The sequence below is a fragment of the Ammospiza caudacuta genome, chromosome 1 (assembly GCF_027887145.1).
Source record: "Ammospiza caudacuta isolate bAmmCau1 chromosome 1, bAmmCau1.pri, whole genome shotgun sequence".
NCBI classification, from domain to species: domain Eukaryota; kingdom Metazoa; phylum Chordata; class Aves; order Passeriformes; family Passerellidae; genus Ammospiza; species Ammospiza caudacuta.
In genome coordinates, this window is record NC_080593.1 from 80,113,857 (window position 1) to 80,129,565 (window position 15,709).

General features: G+C 39.6%; 1 protein-coding gene across 1 annotated transcript in view; it reads left to right on the plus strand.

Moving 5' to 3' along the window:
- Positions 1-1,826: 1,826 nt before the first annotated feature.
- The window catches only part of MARCHF11 (membrane associated ring-CH-type finger 11), a 31,907-nt gene continuing 18,024 nt past the window's right edge, over positions 1,827-15,709 (plus strand). The window contains exons 1-2 of the mRNA XM_058817944.1: positions 1,827-2,096; positions 3,046-3,201. Of these exons, the coding sequence (XP_058673927.1) occupies positions 1,827-2,096; positions 3,046-3,201 (426 nt within the window). The remainder of the gene's footprint in view (positions 2,097-3,045; positions 3,202-15,709) is intronic.

Genomic DNA, 15,709 nt, shown 5'->3' on the forward strand with positions numbered 1-15,709 from the left:
CTGTGGAAAAAATTATATGTAGAGAATTTCCTAACTCCACAGCATCTGCTGTTCATTAAAATGTCTTTGTCAAAGTGCCATTATTTTTTTGGCTTTATATTTTCAAATCTGGATGAATCCATGTTATTTACCTACTTAACAACCACCTTGTGATTTTAGGATTGAAGCATCTTGCTCTAATGCCAAGCTAAATGGCCACCACTGACTTGGCTGATGTAGAGCTGCCAGAAAAATAGATTTTCATGAGAATTGAAATTAGTGGCTGATGAGAAATATATAATATTTATATAATATATAATATATATATAATGATACTTCTTGAGAAGTCAACCTCTGCATATGCATTTTTTTAGAGCAATACTGTAAATAGCATTGTTGTTTTTTGTCCTTAATATATCTGCTGCATGGCCTCCATAATAGATGCAGACTCTAGGGGGACTGAAATTGCTTTAACAGCACTTTGCCCCAACTGGTTTGAATGTCACTCTCCTGCAATACGGGTCTGATGCTTTTCTGCCAACAGCACATTGCTGATCTTGTCTCCAGCCAGGCCGAAAGGTTGGACCAGGTGTTTGGAATTTACTCTGCAAGCCTCTCTGAAGAGCTTGAGAGCCATGCGATGCCGTGAGATTGTGGGCTGAGGAGTTCTGCTTTGGTTCTGTGTACAGCTTCGGTCTTCCGATAAAATATCCACACTGAGAAAGCCACTACGATCACAACGCAGCCAGTGAAGGCTCTGGCTGAGCTCATCAGGTACTCCCTCGTCTTGAGACTACAGATAAGCGGCCAATGAGAAAGGCGTGTGATTTCATCACACTTTGGATCTAAATGTGGCTATGGAAAAGCATATGGCTTGGCAATTGTTTTGGGTTGGTTTCTTTTTTTTAGGTTTTATTTCTCTCTCCTTCCCTGCACAGACAGTTGCTGTCATCTTCACGAGATCAAATGTGAACTGGTGTCATACTTGATGCTGAAATTCACACCTACTTTCCTTCAGCAGCCCCAGCCAAACTTTAAAGAATTTCCAACTGCTGAGGATTTTTTTTAGAAGGTATTTGATCATTATGCTTTTAGCAGATTTAATTTTGAAAATGAGGTGATGTAATGAATTAAAGGAAAAAATAAAAGGCAGTCACAGAAGACTGGGAGAGCTACTGTTTCACACCCAAAGAACAACTGTTGAATATTCGTTCTGTAACATCCTACAGCCAAAACCCCGATAAAGTAGGAAGATCTGTCGGTGTCCCCTGAAGGGCCGCATCCCTCGGCGCTGGGGCCCGTGGCTGAGCACAGGGCGCCGGGAGCGGGGCCAGGAGGCGGCCCCGAAGGGCAGGGCAGGGAAGGGCAGGGAAGGAAGGCAGGGCCCGCGGGGCGGGGCAGGGGCCGCGGCCGCCGGGGTGCGGGGGAAGCCGGTGCTGAGGGCAGGAACGCCGGGGGCGGGCGGGAGAGCAGGCAGGGATTCTCGTCCCGGAAAGGGGCAGGGATTCCGCCTGGCTGGGCAGGCGCCAGGGCGCTGGCGAGGGCGGTGGCTTTCCCGGAGCGCAGCGGGGGCGGCGGCGCCGGTGCCCGGTGCCGGACCCTCGCCTCCCTCTCTCCCTCGCTCCGTCCCTCCCTCGCTCCGTCCCCCCGCGCGTGCCGCCCGCCCCGCCCCGCCCCGCCGCCCGCGGCCCCGCGCGCCGCTCCTCGCACAGCGCCGGCCGTGAGGGAGCGGCCGCGCCCGCCCGCCGGGTCACCTTCCCGGCCGCCGGCAGCCCCGACCGCCCCCGGGCCGCCGCCATCCGCCGCTGCGGGCCGTCCCCGCCCCGGGGGAGCGGGTGCCCCGGGGCATGAGCTGCGCCTCCGGGAGCGTCGTGCTCCCTGCCGGAGAGCCGCCGCGAGCCGCCGCCGCCCCGCTGGAGCTGCCGGCCGGGGCGGGGGAGGCGAGCGGGGACACCCCCGAGGAGAGCGAGGGCCGGAGGGGCGGCTCGGAGAACGGGGCCGCCGGCGGCGACAAGCCCGAGACGCGCTCGGTGTGCAGCAGCAGCGAGAGCGGCAGCGGCGGCCACGGCGGCGGGGCCGGCCCCATCTGCAAGATCTGCTTCCAGGGCCCCGAGCAGGTGAGCACAGCGCCGGGGGCGGGCGGCCGAGCCCCGCACACCTTCGCGCCTTCGGCTCGGGGTCGAGCCCTGTCCCTGGTGCTGATCTCGGCGGCGCTCCCCGGCTGGAATCGCCCTCCCCGGCTGCCGCTGTGCGGGCGGGCTGTGGCAAAAGCCTGGGGCGAACCTGAGCCGGCGCAAAGCTTTGGGGGAATTCAGGGATTTTGCCGTGTCTGGCTCGCACGCTGGGTGTCCTCTGGCGCTCCCGCTCCCTGGTTCACCTCTGAGGGACTCTACACAGTACGGATTTCTCAGGTTTCTGTTAGACTTTAAAATGAGAGTGTTAGCTTACAGGTAATGCTGAGAAGACCTCCAAGTATCATCTCTGTCGTGACGTTACTGGGCATAATATCAGCGATGGATCTGTAACTAGCATTTTATAGCTTGTCTTGGATTTGGAAAGAAGAGAACAGCTGATTTATATAATACAGAAACTACTGGGGGAAGTGCTTACTTACATTATTTAAGGTCCTCTCTGACAGCTGGCTAGCTGGACAGCGCAGAGCCATGCTCCAAGAGTAAGGCTTTCTTGGAATTGTGACATCACACATTTCTTTCTAAGTGATGACTTCAAATAGCTGTTGCAGAAAAGTATCCAACCACTTTTGGTATCTTTTGAGGTATTTTAAATGGCTAATGGTACTGTTGTTTAATGCAAGGTAATATTTCAGTTGTTTCACACAGGTACATGAACATGTGTAGACAGCTCTCTGGCTTTTATCAGAAGAAGCAGCTAGGTATTTTTAAGACAGTTACATTTTTGAGTATTTCATAGCCAAAAATACATGCTTTTCCAGATAGTGAAATTGAGACCAAGTCATTGTAACAGACCCCCTAAAGATTTTGGTATTGAGTGTACATGTATGTGAAAGGTTCCTTTAAAGTTGACGTTTCTGTATTGCCTTTCCAGGGTGAATTGTTAAACCCTTGCCGCTGCGATGGCTCGGTACGATACACGCATCAGCTTTGCCTCTTAAAGTGGATAAGTGAAAGAGGGTCATGGACCTGTGAACTCTGCTGTTACAGATACCATGTTATAGCCATTAAAATGAAAAAGCCTTGTCAGGTAATTTGTTCTTTTTAAAAAAAAGTATGTCTTTTCAGTCTTTTTTTTTTTAAACAAAATTATTCTTACTTTTACTTCCAAGGTTTTTGGAAAATGCAGCAGAAGATCCTATATGCCTCACCAGCTAGCACTTGCACCCACTTGAAGTTGGTTTTTAAGAACAGTTACATATTAAAATGTGTAGTGATTTGGTTCTGTTATGTTCTTCTAGTTGTTGATTTGCTGTAGAAATGGTTTTTAGAGGTTGGTAAATTCTGTAAGTAGTTAAATCATGCTGAGATGTGACAGAAAACTTGGATCTCCCAGATTAACTTCCTAAACTTTAAAGATGTCTTTATTGTTTGTTCAAGGCTCACTCAAAGGTTGATTTTGTTCTTTCTTCAACTTGGGATCCAGAGGGGAGAGGTGACAAAAGCTTCTGTTTTCTGTCTATTCATCTACTGTAGAAATGTAAAAGGAGGTGACTTTTCAGTCTTGGCACAATTCAGAGCAGTACAACACTCTTAAAGTTCTGTCCTCCAGAAGCTGTTTCAGAAGCTGAAATGTGCAGTAGCATTTTTCCAGAGCTCCATTTCAGCAGCATCAGAACATGAGAGGGAAGTTAGAGCATTGTAGTGGTAGCATGTTCAGGGAGAGGTGGGGGAGAAACTCAAATCTCCACCAGATCTCTTAGGGAAGCCTTAATACCACTTTGAATACCAGAATTCTTTAGGGACTTTAAATTCCATCTTGGAAATTTTATTTTATAACATCTGAGGAACACATTTAGTAAGATAATTGTATCTTTTTTTAGTTTTGATCCTAGGAGCTCAGAGATGATGGAGTTCTCAAAGGCCAGAGCACTCGGGTCATTTTTCTGTGCCTGTGTTTGATTGGAGATTTATAGAAAAGGCATGGTTGAGTGGTAATGGCAGTTATGTGAATGTGATAAGCATTCCTTGGATGCAGAATATCTGGAGTATTTGCTTACAGTTGTTCAGATTATGGGCAAGTACTTTCAGAGCCAGTGGACTTCAATTTTTTTGCTTTATAAATTCTCAAAGGAAAGGTTTTGGTAAGCTTTCCTGGATAGAATCTTTATGATGTTAAAAAGTAAAGGATTTGTAAAACATTCCAGAAAATGAAGGTGGCAGATTCTGTTTCTACACAGGCATGGTTTGGCATGGGGTTTAATACTTTTGGCTTTTTTTAACCTTTTAAAAAGTCTTTATTTCTTGCATCTCCACAGCAATCTCATCCTTTTCCTAGCAAAGATTACAATAGCAATAGTTTGCAATTATAGTATCTGAAAATCATTGTGGGACAGCAAAGACATGACACAGTTGCCTGCAAAGAGGCATCTAGTACTATTTGAGATGTCCTAAGGTAGCCAAAATGTGTACACAGAATAGCAGATATGACAGAACTTGTGAGGGACTCTGGAACTGCAGATGGAGGCCAAGTGAATATTAAAGGACATTTGAAAAGTTATTAGACACCTATCTGTGGACAGCAGAATCAAGCCCAAATGTGAAGAACAACTGTGGAAAAGAGAAGCAAGGAAGAGTCAGTAGAGGATGCAGTAGGCAACAAAGTTTGGCCAAGCTTATAAAGGAAGTAAAAAGAAACTGAAGAGACAAAAGTTAAATGCCACTCATTGCATTAGTTGTCACCGTTTTTTTTTTTTTTTTTTTTTGGGGGGGGGGGGGCAGGAGGGACAAAAAACGGATTTATATTTCTCATTAAATAGCTTAATTCTTTATTTATTCTTCACCCTGTCTTTCATTATTTAGGTAAGTTATTTAAGTCTGTCCTCTCTTTCTAAACAAAATAGCATACAGAAAGACTTCATGGAGTTACATCTCAAATAATAAGTTGTACATACAATCCTGAGGTCAAATTCCTGACACTCAAAAGATCAACCCATGTCTTTGAGGAAACACAGTAGTACCTTTCTCAGTCTCCTACACAGAATTTTTGTCTTGTAGTAACAGAACCTGAAAGGAAGTCTCAAACTGCAGTCATCTGTGTAATTTTATAAGGGGAATCAGTCTTAAAATGCGCTTACTCACTCCCCCATACTCTTGACTGTAATAATATTTGCTGCTTTTAGCCACTGGCTTGGCTTAAACTTTTGGACAGGTTCTGAGTCATTTTCTACACTACACAATTGCTTGTTTTAAGGTAACTTTTTGGTTAATTTTAGCAAAAAGCTAAGGGCAAGACCATTTCAATACAGAAGGATTTTAAAACATCGTCAGCTGAAGTAGTGAATGTACTTAAAAGTTCCCAAAAAGGCAGGACTTCTTGCATCACATTAGATACAGTATTTGGACAGGAGTAGTTTACTCTGTCAACTACCACTAGTCCGCCTCAGTCCGTCTTCCCAGAATTGTCTCTACCAGTCTTTTACTTATTAGAACTTTGTGGGCAGTGTCATAGGAGAGAAAACTGGTGCTATTAACAAAAAATGCTTTTTCTCAGGTGAATGCAGATCTGTGTCAGGTCTATGCAAGCCTGGTTTATTTACTCTCAGGTCTGTGCAGATCTACATCAGCTCTTCAGGTTTGCTTTGACCTCATGTATTTAAGGAATGTAACAATGTGTAGAGATTTAAGAAAGATTTTCCTTTGTTTTTGTTCAGAACATTGGAATAGATGTGAATATTCCATTTAATATCTAACATGTTCTGTGGTTTCCATTGCTTCATGGAAGGCAAAGTTGTCTCCAAGGGTGCATCTCCTGGGGCAGTACATTCAAGAAACAGAATATTTCTATTTTGATAGAAATTCTTCCAGTGTCAGTGTTCCAGTTCCAGATTCAGCAGCTACTACATAATTCACTCTAATCCTGGAAACACATAGATTTTATTATGGGAATAAACCCTAAAACACAAACAAAACCCCAAATTAACTCATGGGCTAGCAGTGGAAGATGAGCACACAAACAAGTTGATGACATTTGATATGATGTATAACAGAGATTTGGACTTTTTTCAGTATCCCTCTTAGGACCATATCAGAAAGATGTATCTTGTACTAGTCCATTAATGAAAACATGTGTTCATGTTGCTGGACTTGCTCCATTGGCAGGGTGGAATTTGATCCAATAATAGGCTAGACTATGTTAATAACTAGGAAATTCCCTTACTGCCCCTCAAACTATAATGAGGGAAGCTGGAATAAAAACTGCTTTGGGCAGGGAGGTTTGGAAATACATAAAAAGGAGAGAGAAACTTCAAATGTGTGACTTGGAAATTAAACTAATTTAGAATTATAACTGAGATTAACAAAAAACAAAAAAGTGCAAAAAGAAATATTTTTATTAGTTCATTATAAGGTTATAATTTGTACAGATTTCCTTCCTAAAGGAAATATATTTCTAAAAGAAGTATAAACACATTGTTTTATTTTTATTGGTGCTATGTAGTTTTTATGCTGTCAGGAGATTAGTTTACTAGACTTGCACTTAAGTATGAATGTGTATTAAAGAATATCAGTGCTCTTGTAAGATTGAGAATTAATGTTTAATAGTGGAATAGAATAATGCAAAGGTTGAGAATATATACTTTGGTACTAAAACCTGTCGCTTCTATAAGTGAGTAGTAAAGGTATTTAGAGAGAAGCCTTTTCTAGACTGTTAGTGTAGTCTGTCATAAAATGGTGTTACATTAGATGTTTGATAAATCCTGTTCATTAAAACATTATATTCTGGTACTTTGGTGAAATGGACCTATTCCAAAAGTTATACAGTAGATGGATGTGCTAATTTAAAACCTAATTGTGAGGCAGTTCAAACTTTTTCTGATACCAGTAAAATCACAAAACTTATTTAAATAAGTAAATGCTTACTTGTTAGGCCTGATTTCTTAAAAAAGAAAAAAAGATAAGGTGGTACTTGTCAAAAGGTGAGGTTTCACTTTTCCAAATTTTGTTAATGTGCGTTATCCTCACTCATTTGAGAAAGCTCACCGGCATCAACTAGATAAGCATGAGCAAAACTGCATAGCAGACTGCAGGTGTGTGAATGTGTGTTACACTAAAAAAAAAAAGTCAAGTTTTTCAGCTACTTCAGTATGGAGGTCAGTGTCCAGAAAAAATTGTAAATGCTTAATAGAAGTTTTTGTGGATGACTATGCTCAGCTGGATGACAGCATTAAGTTCTTCTAGGCAGAGCTAAAAAGGGGAAAGGGGAAAGGCTGAAATCTTCAATTACACATTCTAAACTGCACAATGTACTAAGGACAATCTATTAATGTCTCTTCCTGTACTGAAGATCCAGAAGAATACTGTGCTGTTCCATATGTCAGTGGACAAAAAAGAACAAAAAGGATTGTTGCAATATTGGACAATTTACAACGAAATTTGAAAAAGAGATAAGGAACAAATCTATGGTACATTGGCCCTGGTAGCGAGACCCCTGGAACACTAGCCATTTCTAACTATAATTCAGTTTTTGGCATCTCAAATGGGATGTATTTTAAGAGGCCTCTTAAAAAGAAAATAATGAAGCTTTGCAAGCACCCTTTGAATATGAAGGCACTATGCAAGGCTGTTGGAAAATAAAATACTTGGCTGAGCCAGGTATCATGAACTAAATGGAAGCGAGATTCAATGCCTGAGTAGTCATTAGAAGGTAATTAATACATCAATAAATGCCTGGAAGGACTTAAAAAAAATCAAATAAAGTCTTTTTAATTTCATGTAATGGAGAAGAGAGTCCATCATAGAGGAGAAAGTAGGCCAGTAACATGGTCAAAGTAGTGGAATAAAAGGAATTGTACTTGAAGCAGTTTTGTACTTGCTGAGAAGATTATTTTTGTCATGAGCTTAAAATATGTTACATTAATTGAGACATAAGACAAAAGTGATGATGAGAAATTATTTTTTACATATGAATAGACTTAGATATGCTACATAGAAAGCACATGCAAGCTTTAGAAAGAGAACAGGAGGATCCAAATATATATTTAAATTTAAGATAATTCCTGAGAAATTAAGGATCATCCCAAGAACAAATTCATGTTTTGGAGCGATAAAACTATAGGGCTGGGACATGAAAATCCTAGAGATTTTAATGACCCTAATTGAATGGTAAAATCCATACAAAAAGTGGTAGAAGCAGACTAATTCTTTAGTTTTGACAGGAGAGAGAAATCTGAAACAGAAAACTAGATGTCAGTCATCAGCATAGATACAGTACCTGTACTTCTCACACTTTTTTTCTTTTTTGTAAACATCTTTTGGCCACTTCTAGGGAGAATTTACTAGACTGGATAAACCTTTTAATCTGATATACTCACAGTCAGCTCAGTGACTGCACTGGGTAGATTGTGATTATGATCAGTTCTAAGTATCATGCTTAATGAGTTAAGAAACAAAAGGATAGCAGAGCTGTTGGAGAGGGCAGTTGGGGTTTTTTTCTGTGATGGGAAAGACAAAATACATTTTATGTTTACTTTCTGTTAAAGATCTGAAGGCAAATGAGGGACTGAAAAAGAGAATTGTGTAAGCAAGTGCCAATGGTGCAGAGTACAGAGAGTATAAAAGCAAGGACATCAACTTAAAAACAGAAACACAAAAAATTGAAGGCATCAAAGAGAAAATTCTGATGGGATAATGAATTTCATGTTATATTTTCTTTGTTTTCTTGTCATTAATGCAAAGAAAGACTTGGAAATAAAAGGAATAGAGAACTGGCAAATAAAAGTGGTAAAAAGGTGTGGAGACAGAAGTCAGTTTAGCTTGAGAAAAATATTTGGTTGGCCATTCAGATGAGAGAGCACATTTTTCACAGAGCAAGTAAGCAGGCCACTGGTGCACTGCTAGCACAGTAGGAGCTGAATATTTGGCTGCTAACATACAGAGCTGAAGGAGTGCAAAGTGGACATTACAGTGGAAAAGAAGAAAAAAGCTTTAGAAACTTTAAAAATATGGATCTAAATGATGATTAATGAGGTGAGAGAGAACAGGAGATGGAACAATATCATAAGTACCAATGATCTGAAAGTCATGAAAAAATAAAGAACAGTAGTTGAACAAAGGAACTGATTCTATCATCACAGTGAGAGTTGGGTAGGGATGGAGAAGAACTAATAACAAAATACTAGATATTGACTTTGATATTCCTTTGAAGCATATTTGTAAGTTATGAGAAGAAATTAAATTCATCTTAAGAGGTCAGAGGACACATCAAGTGGGAGCTGAAGCCATCGGGAAGAAATATGGGGGATTACAGAGAAAATCAAACAGTTAAGCAATTCTGTCAGACTTCTAAGTATATCCTAAGGTAATCAAGTAAAATACAAAAGAAAAAAAAACAGAGCCTACTTAATAAAAATAATAGTATTAAAAGTATTTGGGTGTGTGCCCCTCATACATTACACTTTTATTTTCCGCAGCTTATTAAATTTCAATTGCTTTCTGTTTTTATTTTGTGAGATGTGTAGTTTGTGCTCAAGGCAGTTTGACTGCTAGAATAGTGTGAAAAAAACAGTGCAATGTAAACTGTGAATGGTTCTTGGAAATAATTTTTTAATTACAAGTGTCCTACTGATTTAGTGGTAAGATATATAATATAGATTAAAAGAGTGGCATTATCTTGTTATATTAAATAGTGGGTTAAATATGTCAAGGAAAAAAAGATTCCTTCAGCCTACAATTTTCATGGGGCAGAATGACTTGCATGAGAAACAGAGGCAGGTTGTTTTTCAGAGGAAATATATCTAATTACAGTTATTGCTGGAAATATAAGCATAAATTACATATTTGCAACAGACTTCATTATAAAAAAAATCCAAAAGTAGAAAAGGATGTCAATGGGAATCAGGGTTACTACCTATACATAAGTGCTGCCATTTGAAATGCTAAGAATAACAATGCAAGGCTTAAGATATGGCGTCAGACCTGCATTTACAAACCTTTGTATTACTGTTTTTTTTGTCATTTTCTATGCTTGGGTGTTTTCCCAACGGCTTGATCTGCTAGAAATTTGTTTAGTGATCAAAGATTTCAGAGTTTTCACAATACAAATGTTTGTCTTTTTGTCATATGTCAAAAATTCTTATTATTTAAGTCTTTAATTCCTGTCAACAGAGATTAGTGGAAAAATACTGAAACCAAGAAGTGGTTGTTTCAGCAGACTTCTTCTATTTCTTAATATGAAAAATTGTTAATACATGATGGTGTACTGCTTTCATACTGTGTGTCCATAATTCCTTACCTTACGCCAATTTGGCAGTGCAAGTAGCCTGCTCTGAGCACCAAGTACTGTCAATACATGTTGACTTCTCTACCAGTCTCTGAAGTGTCCTTGTAGTGTTATCCACAACTGAAATTAGTCAAAGAAGATTTTATTAAATTAATTTTGAAATTTACTTTTAATACTTCTTGTTTTTGAATGTTGCCCCATTCTCACTGAAGTCTTCAGCACTTCATCCCAATGACTGGCAGTCATGCCAACTTACTTCTTTCTTAATTTGCTGTATTGGGGAGACAGCTTTTGCACCTATTGCACTTGTATTTTAAAAAAATTTTTGTCCCATGTATAGATTCAAATTGAATGTTTGATATTCACTCTGAAGACTCTTTCTTATTGGTTCAGCAGTGTGCAGAGAATAGCCCCTACCTGCTTTTGTGGCTACAGTGCAACAGTAAAGAAACACTTTGACCTCACTTCCTTTGAAGTACTTGTCTGAGTCAGAGCACCCTCATTGTGCGTTTTGCCTGCATGACTCTTTTGCCATGGGGTTCTTTGCTTCTTTTTAAAATTTATTTCAACTTTCCTTTTTATTTACTTTTATTTCTTCTTTTATTTTTCTTCTTCTTTTGTTTACATTTCAGTGAAGCTCATGGAGAATGAGTATTCTCATTCTTGGCCACATGCTGTTTCCTTACTCCCTACTCTATTAGTGTGCATGTGTCCCATTTTTGCATATTTTTCTGGCAGTGTTTTCAGGGCAGCATTAAACTTTGCCAGTTCTGTAATGACCATATTCCTAGTACAGGAATATACCATACTGTTACCCTCACAAGCCATATTAGTGGATGGGGGCTATTTCCTAAGCTAAGGCTCATTTTTCTCATCTTTCATGGCTAAGGAACAGATATAATAAAATAATTCCTTAGCAGTTTCACATAGTCATGTACCTTGTCATCAAGATCAAATGCTAGCTAGCTTTATGTACATTTAACTATTCTTCTAACACTGGAAGCATATTATTCCAAGCGCTACAAATATTTTGGAAAAAGCAAATTCTGTGACACTGCCAGCCAGGAATCTGTAACTGAAGAAAATGAGAGTAAACTTCAGTATGCCTTCTCTTTTTTTCATGCTAAGGAGGCTCCCTCTGCTCTATGGGCAAAAACAGACAGACTGAGAGTCTACATCTTAATGGAACACTTTATGTATCTCTCATTGCTTTATCTGAGCAATCTGCAATTTACAATCTACTAGAGCTTGTGGCTACTCCCAGCACATTGTGTTCCTCCTTGAGTGACTAAAGTCTGCATCTGTTTCAGGGCTGCTCTTTCATAGGAGTAGAGTAGTCGGACAAATTTTAGTTGAAGGAATGGGTGTAACAGCTGATGTGAGCTCCCTGAGTCACATCAGAATAACAGAAATAGACTATGGGAGACTCACACTTTCATCCTCCTGCACCTGCAGCACTGTTCCTTCACATAGCTGCTGTTTTTACTGACCGTAAAAGTCATTGTAAGCTCAAATCATTCAATGTCACCTCCCTAAAAGGACACTTAGATGGTATTTGAATGTACAAGCTGACCTAAAATCCTCCTGAGACTTCATAAAGAGGGTCACTTCCTCCTCACTCACCATTTTCAGAGCCCTGCATATCATCTCATTGCCTTCTGGATGCTTGCACTAAATAGAAATTAGATTAGTAACAGATGCTTTTCTGATATCTGTCAAATATACAGAAAAGGTTTTCATATACTCCACTACCTAGTGTAAACAGAGGGACCTTCAAATACATCTTCTAGAATTGCATTCATGGGTGCATCATCGCTCTCTACAACTACCTGAAAGGAGGTGTTGGTGAGGTGGATTTGGCCTCTACTCCCAAGTGAAGAACAAGCAATAGGACAAGAGGAAATGGCCTCAAACCAGGGAGGTTTGATTGGAGATTAGCAAAAATTGCCTCATTGAAATGGTATGGCAATGAAACAGGGAAGTGGTGAAATCATCATGTCTAGAAATGTTCAAAAGGCATGTGGATGTGGCACTTGGGAATATGGTTTAGTGCTGAAAGGAATTGTGCTAGGTCAATGATTGGACTTGATGATCTTAGAAATCTTTAGTAACTTTAAAATTCTATGATCCTATAATCTCTGGGATTTCAAAATTCTCTACTTCTACTGCTCTTTTCTTCTTATAGCCTTGGTTAAAAATCTAGAAAATATGTGAAATTGCTGTTGGTTCTATGGAAATGTGCCTAGTTCAGAGTTTCTCCACTAAGAATTGATGCCATGTACTTGACTGTGTTCAGAAATTTGTGGAAATCTATTGTGTGCTCAGTGGGAAGTATTTATGGCTGCTGGAATTTTAAAAGCTTCTCTTTCCTCTGAGCTTTACCCTCCTGCTTTTGTAGATGTCACTGATACAATTGCTGTGAACTTAGCCCCAGCAATTAAACCTACAAGATCTATGGACTTCAGTCTTCTAGTCTAGATTGTTTTAGAATAGAAAGAAGTTTCAGTAGTTTAAGAACTTCCAGATGTCTTGGTGGTCATCATGTGACACAAGTGAGTTTTTGTCTTCATTGTACAACTCTCATGCATCAGGTCCTCAAGATAACCTTCAAAGTTCTTCCTTCTTTGTTTAGGTTCAGAGATACAGGCTTCCAACCTGTTTACTTAAAAATAATCTAGAATTTCTGCAGTGCTATATCCTATAATCCTGCATTAGCTCATCTGAAGTGTGAATAAGAAGCCATGTCTTTGTCCCAGGGTCACTCTCTGTTTTCATCACCACTTCTCTGGGCAACCTGTTCCAATGTCTCACCTCTCTCACTGCAAAGAATTTTTTCCTGATATCTAATCTAAACCTACTCTCTTTTAGTTTAAAGTTGCTAAACATCATCCTATCATTGTACTCCCCGATAAAGGCTCCCTCACTGTCTTTCCTGTTGTCTCTCTTGTCGGGGAAGAGAGTTTTGTAAAATATGTTTTATGATAAGAAAAAGAAAATTACTTTAGAAAACTAACTTTATTTACAAACTCAAGTTCATGCATGAATTTTCATGCCTCCAAAGAGATGGTTAATTTGCACATCTCATGTTTATTTTCATTACTAAAGGAAAAGCACTTTCAGAAAACTCCTGTGTGTGCTGGAAGACAGCAATCCAGCTGTTCAGTCTGACTGTGGTCATCAGCATTTCTGAAGGATGTGGGTCCAAAGTTGCAGCTACTTAACTTCCTGCTGGACGATTGCACCACTGGACTTGGTTATCTTGTTGGTTGAGAGTCTGGGCTGCTTCATTTTGGTGGACCATGATCAGGCATTCACAAAGTGGCATCTTAGTTGCTTAGGCTTTTCTGTTGGAAAGTTGCTTAGGCTTGTTTTCACAATCACTAAAATACCAACTTTTCCTGTTCAACACCTCATTCCAAGTTCCCTGACTGGAGAAATGATGCATTCCTTCAATCTTGCTTGTCCCTTAAAATCCTCTATGAGTTAAGGCTAATACAAGAGAAACAGTTCTCTTCAGTACAGCCTAGCAAAAAACAGTCTGATGTCAGTATACTGGCCACTTAAATGATTTTTTTGGTATAGTTTATGGTAGTGATTCACAGTCAGTTTTCTGTAATTCAGAGTTGGATCTGCATAAGTTACTAAGTCAGTCAGGCCTGACTAGACAAACATACCTGAAGAAGAGTATTAGGTCCTCTCTTTACTAGATGTCTAAGCCATTTACCTCTTTGAGTGCTTTGAGCCATGAGATCTTACACTACCTGTTTCACAGCCCTGAGACATGTTCCATTACCTCTGTCTGCAGTCACCAGTCTTAAATATCCTGCACTTTCTCAGCTCACAGGCTTGATATTTACCAGAGTCTAAGGAGTAGGTGAAAATTCCATCTGAGATGGAGATGCTTCCCTGCTTTTTCATTAGACATCATCCATGCAAGGATGAGTTGCCCGCAAACTCTGGAAATCAAGAAATTTTTGTCTGACTACAGTGGCAGAACCAGGGCCCATTGAAGATCTACTTCCCTGTTTCTATCCATTCAGAGAGGTGAAAAAGAATCATAGGATCATAGAATGGTTTGGGTTGGAAGGGACCTTAAGGACCCTGTAGTTCCAATCCCCCATGCCACAGGCAGGAAAGCCATGGGCAGGAATGCCACTCAGTAGATGAGGTTGCTTAGGATCCCATCTAATCTGGCCTTTAACCAGTGCTTCACCACCCTCTGAATAAAGAATTTCTTCCTAATTGCTTTAATTTTTTTCAAGTGGCTAGCAAGTTGTTTCAGGGCTTATATGCTAGGGGACCCCTCAGGTGTTCTTCTAAGAGTGTCCTAAATTAGTTTAATCAGAGCTCAACTGTTACTGTTAATATTGGTAAGGAATGCAGAAACTGTGCTGACTGTAAGGCAGAACAATCTTATGAGCTCCTGTTCTGAAAAGAAGACCAGTAGCTCCATCATATATAATTAATGAACGTAAAGAGGGGACTACTGTCTAGAAACAACAAAATGTGACTGTGTTTATAGTAATAAACTTAAAAAATGACAATTGCAGAACAGTAAGTGGTTTTTCCATAAATCTATTTTTCATATTAACAGCATGTACTTATCTTTCATTCTTTTTGGTGTTTTTGGTATTTGAGAGAAATTGATGGCATTTTTATTTTATGTCTGTGTTTTTACTGCAGGAGATGGTACATAGGTTATATGTAAGCCATATAAGCACCATCAAGCCAAGAACAATTTATAGCTTGGGAATTTTCAAACACAGTGATATGAATGGATATTACAGTTTTTGGTATTGCAACCATTGCTTCTAGAAGCAATATGATTGTTGACACAGAGTGCAACAAGTTAGCTGGAAATTTTCAAAAGCATATTGTGCAATTTAATTTAATTACTCCAAGGGATTTCAGACATATTCATCATATGGTTAGAGAGAAATAGAGAGTATCTGGTATAGTGTATGCTACAAAGGTAGCTATTCTGTTTTTTCACAGATAGAGCTCTAGTATTATATGATATGTAGTATTTAAATTGCCCCTCTCTTTAATTAAGCACTACAGCTTATATGTTTTTATAAAAATGGAATTTTGTAAGTAAGTGAGTGATCAAAACCATGGTTACTCAAACTATTAGAAAAAAATTAGTATTGATTCAAACAGCACCTATTAGTGTGTAATTGTGATTATTTAGCAGTACCTGAAAAAACTAATGCAATTGACTGCTAAAATTTTGCTGTGTAATAAATATTTAAATAACAACCTAATAAAACGCCCTTATTAATACCAATATTAACATTAATTCATTATACTAATTCTTAAA